This window comes from Daucus carota, chromosome 9 (genome assembly GCF_001625215.2).
Source record: "Daucus carota subsp. sativus chromosome 9, DH1 v3.0, whole genome shotgun sequence".
Taxonomy (NCBI): Eukaryota; Viridiplantae; Streptophyta; class Magnoliopsida; order Apiales; family Apiaceae; genus Daucus; species Daucus carota.
This window is the reverse complement of record NC_030389.2, coordinates 287528-292114: the sequence shown is the minus strand read 5'-3', so window position 1 is coordinate 292114 and position 4587 is coordinate 287528. Positions and strand designations below refer to the sequence as shown.

Genomic DNA, 4587 nt, shown 5'->3' with positions numbered 1-4587 from the left:
ATTGGGTTGATTAATTTCGAGTATGGTGAATGGTTGTTTGGTTGGGGTCGATTGGCGGGGTTTGTGGCTGTTCGTTGAGGGAGATGGACTGATGGGTTGGTCGTTGATTGATTGAGTTGTGGGGTGTTCGGTTGGAGTCGATGGGGCGGTCAGAGGAGGCGGCGATTTCGCCGAAGAAGGGAGGCACAGCGGCGGCGAACCTCCGCCAGTGGTGTGGTTGGATGAGGCAGAGTGGCTGTCGCGCTGGTGGTGCCACAGTACCTCGACGATGTGGTGATGTGGGTGTTGTAGTCGGAGTTTGGTAGGGAAGATGGGGGCGACGAGGCGGGCTGCAGATGGAGGCGCCGGCGGGTTTACAGGCGCCGGAAAGAGGAACAGGGGGGGGTGAGTATCGCGGTGTTTAGAGAGAGAGAGAGAGAGAGAGAGAGAGAGAGGGGTAGAGTGGTGGATTCCGGCGAGGAGTTGCCGGAGGAGAGGCTGCAGCGGTGAGCCATGGTGGAGGAGAGGGGCTGTCAACACCTTCAAAAAGAAAATCTATATTGATTATATTTATATTATTTTTATTATTATTATTGCACCCACAATAATAATAATATTAATGATATAAATAAAATTAATATACATATTTTACATATTCATGTTAAATGCAAAGTGTATTAATATTATTAATTAATGTATGTAATGATAGGTTCCGGATTGCTATTAATTGAATATTGCGGATATTGTGCTAAAGTTGAATATATGGTGATAAGGTACTGTTTTGATTAACTTGTTAATTGTTAAGTGATAACATGATTAAATGTTAACTGGTGACTTGGTGGTCAAATTGGATTGCTAATTATTGATTGATCCTTTATTAAAAAGCATGAGCATATTGTCTAGTCCACCAGGAGTTGATTAGTTAATTTTAGTTAGATTCATAACTGAAATGAATACCTGTACTAGACCAACACGTGGTACGTGACGACATAAATCATATATTATTATGTGCAATGCTTGCTTATATGATACGTGAAAAATGTACAATACCATGATTAGTATAATCGATTGGGTAGTTTATATTAAAAACGAGACGTATAGTTACGTCAAGTGAATGGAACCAAGTGATTGAATCAATAATTTTGATTTATAGATTCAAGAGTTGTTCGTGACTCCAAGTTTTAAAGCAAGTGACAGTAGAGTTCAGCAAAGGCAAGTATTTCTATCCTTCTCTTATTTATTGAGAGCAAGTAATTTATTCCACAACTTTTAATTATTGCCAATGCAATTATTATATTCTGTATTTCAATTCATAGAATATCATATGCTTGGAATTTAACTGTTGTTCGATATTCCATACACCATACAGATACTCAAACAATAATTGAATTCAATACATTCCAATGATTGAATTCACCACATTCTAGTAATCATTCTACTAGAATCCTCGAATTACTTTCAAGATAGATAGTGAGAAACTATCCTATCCAGATATACTCCAAACAGTACAGAGTTGAATTCATAACAAGCAAATAACTAATTATTCTAGTTATGTTGCCATCACTTGATGTAATTACTCCGGACCATGTGAAATGGGGAGTTGAATGAATAAAGGAGTTGATTGATGTGACTCCTTTGAAAAGAATATTTTACTTATGCATAGGAGGCCGGGACGGCGGTCCAGCGGAGGGCTATCTAAGTATTATTAAAATATTATAATACTTTTCTGCCAAAGGCCAATATGTTGCCTTGTTCGGTACCAGTTTTGAGGCATGTTTCTACGAAGCATGGCTCGGTATTATCACACGGACTGATCAGCTGTGATAGTATGCCGTTGATTAATAAATTATTTTAAAAACTTTGTTTCACTATTTAAAAGCTGACATAGCTTTATTCCATTGACATTGTCGTTGATTATCTTATTCTTTTCGAAAGATAACACTTAGTAATGCTTTACATTAAGCATTTTATATATTGCTGAGCTTTCTAGTTGCTCATTCTTGCATTGTTACTGTTTTGCCAAAACTTTCAGCCAGACCTAGGTATGCCGAGGATGCGCCTCACTGCTCGTAAGAGGGTCCCGCTTAACCATCCACAGATCTTTCGGTTCAATCTTCCTGCTCAGGTAGGAAGAATCCAGAGTATACATAGCACTTTTGGTAGTATGTAATAAAATTCGAACTAGTCATAAAACTTATTTAGACTTTTGGAAGGTTTGTGTGATTTACTGTAAAAGCTACTCTAGGCAGGTGTGTAGTGTGTAATCACCTTATGGTTTTATTAGTGCTTGTTTCATATCATAAATTGTGTACGATCCAGTAGCATGCAGGGGTCATATTATTGTTTTATAATATTAGCATTTCATTCCGCTGTGCATATTATATTATTATGAGTCAGGTTGTGACCCCCAAATCGAGACCCCTGATTTGGAGGGTGTCACAGGTTGGTATCAGAGCGACAGTTTATGTTCACTGAAACAAGCTTAGTAGTCGTGTTAAATTGAGTCATAAGAAGATCACATGAGATAAGTGCGTCGTGTAACTCATATAGAGTTATCCAGGTTATTCAGTATAGTCTTTAGCCTTAAGTTACACAGTTTTTGGGTACTATTACTATTCTATAGCAGATCTGATCGTGGTTATTGTGTGTGATTCCAGGAATCTCTTACTGAGAGTGATTCAGATGGGAGTAGTGTTGAGAGGAGTCCCAGAGTACCCCCGCTGCCATCGCATAGCTCATCAGCAAGTGTGGATGCAAACCCAGTACTGGCAGAACCTGAGGAAGACCCGGAAGAAGATCCAGTAGTTGGATCCGTTCAGGAGGTGGTGGCTAACCCGGCTTTGGTAAAGAGTGTGGAAAAGACTGTTGAAGCTGTGAAGACCGGGAGGGTTCCCATCAGTCAAATGGAGCCTGGGGAGGCTCGGGTTATGCGAATCATTGAGGAAGCAAAGCAGGAGGTAGGCATCGAGACTGATGCCGATGGGCGCCAGCGTATCGTCCATCGTCAGATAAGGGCCACAGCATCAGTATCTGCCACATCTAGGGCTCCAGCGGTTGGGATGACTCAGGCAGTTCCGCATCATGTATATGCTGCTTTGGGCCGGGACTGTGATTTTCTGCGTGGTCAGAATGCGGAAATTAGGAGGTTGATGGATGTACTGCTCCAGGAGAGGCGAGTCCCGGTGGAGGATAGTGAGGCACGCTCCAGGATTGGAGCAATCGAGCACATCGCCAGGCAGCGATTGGCCGAGTTTCCATCCACGAGCGAATGGGACGTTGAGGCATGTAGGGTGACGAGGCTCATCTGCTGGATTCTGTCGGAGTTACGCGCAGTTCGTGGGCCGCGTAACTAGGGACCCCGACTCAGGATGTGAACAACAGGGAAGATTCCGAGACTAAGGTGCTCTTATAGTACGGCAAGCAACCAGTCTCCTTTTTGACCATGTATAGGACGAAAGTCTGTGATATAGATGCAGTACTACATGCGTGGCGTAGTGGCAGCGGCAGCTGCAGAGTTATCAGAGTTGGGAGGGACACTCCTTGTGAAGATCCTTTCTTTCTTTGGTTACTTTTTCTTTATAAGTAATGTACTTGTACTAGTTGACTTTCAGATGACGGAGGATGAGAAATGATGTTTGTATAACTTTTTATTCTATATATGTATATCGTTTGTACAGAAATCACGTCTTCCTTTATCATTTTGCTTTACTTTACATTACGTAGTATAGTAAGCAAATTCATTTGGTAAGCATCCAAGTTATTATATCATTTGGATTCGGTAAAGGGTGGCCAATTCTTATTTTACTATTGTTGCCACTTAATACACTTTAAGCAAGATTATATAGTAATTATGCAGCAGGTGTTAAGATGTTAGCAAAATTTTATGCAAATCCCTTTTTAAATTTTAAACTGTGTACACAGGAAAACTTTTGCTATCTAAATTTTGCAATATATTTTGAAAACCATGCTTGCGAATTATTAAATAAGTTGCTTCTTTTCTATCAGATTCATGGGTCCTAAACGAAAGAGTGTTCCAGAGGCAGCGGCAGCAGGTGGGGCTGATCCCGCACTCGTACAGATGTTGGCTCTCATGCAGCAGCAAATGGCAAATTTTGCAGCACAACAGCAGCGACCACCAGCTCCTCCAGCTGTAACTTTTAAAACATTTCAGGCAGTTCATCCACCAGAGTTCAAGGGTACTGCAAACCCGGTAGAGGCCAGTGGATGGCTCAAGGAGATAGAAAAAGCATTTGATCTAGCAAATGTGGGGGAGGAACAGAAGACCCAGTTTGCTAGCTACTTTTTAAAGAATGAGGCAAATTACTGGTGGGAATCGAAGAAAGCCTTAGAGGGAGGTAACGTAATTACGTGGGAAAGATTTAAAGTATTGTTCTTGGAAAAGTACTTCCCTAGGCACATGCAGAATCAGATGGAGATTAAGTTTCTGGAGCTTAAGCAAGATGACATGAGTGTAGCAGATTATGAGGTCCGCTTCACAGAGTTGGCAAGGTTCGTTCCGGATCAGGTTGATACGGACGAAAAGAGAGCTAAAAGATTTCAGCAAGGGCTGAAGGATTGGATCCGTAGTAGGGTGGCCATGTTTGAAAT

General features: G+C 41.4%; 1 protein-coding gene across 1 annotated transcript; it reads left to right on the top strand.

Moving 5' to 3' along the window:
- The first annotated feature begins 1130 nt into the window (after positions 1-1130).
- LOC108195084 (uncharacterized) lies at positions 1131-3678 on the top strand. Its single transcript, XM_064085577.1, has 3 exons — positions 1131-1191; positions 2012-2104; positions 2637-3678. Exons 2-3 carry the CDS (start codon positions 2024-2026, stop codon positions 3330-3332), a joined length of 777 nt encoding a protein of 258 aa, XP_063941647.1. The 5' UTR covers positions 1131-1191; positions 2012-2023; the 3' UTR covers positions 3333-3678.
- Positions 3679-4587: the final 909 nt, after the last annotated feature.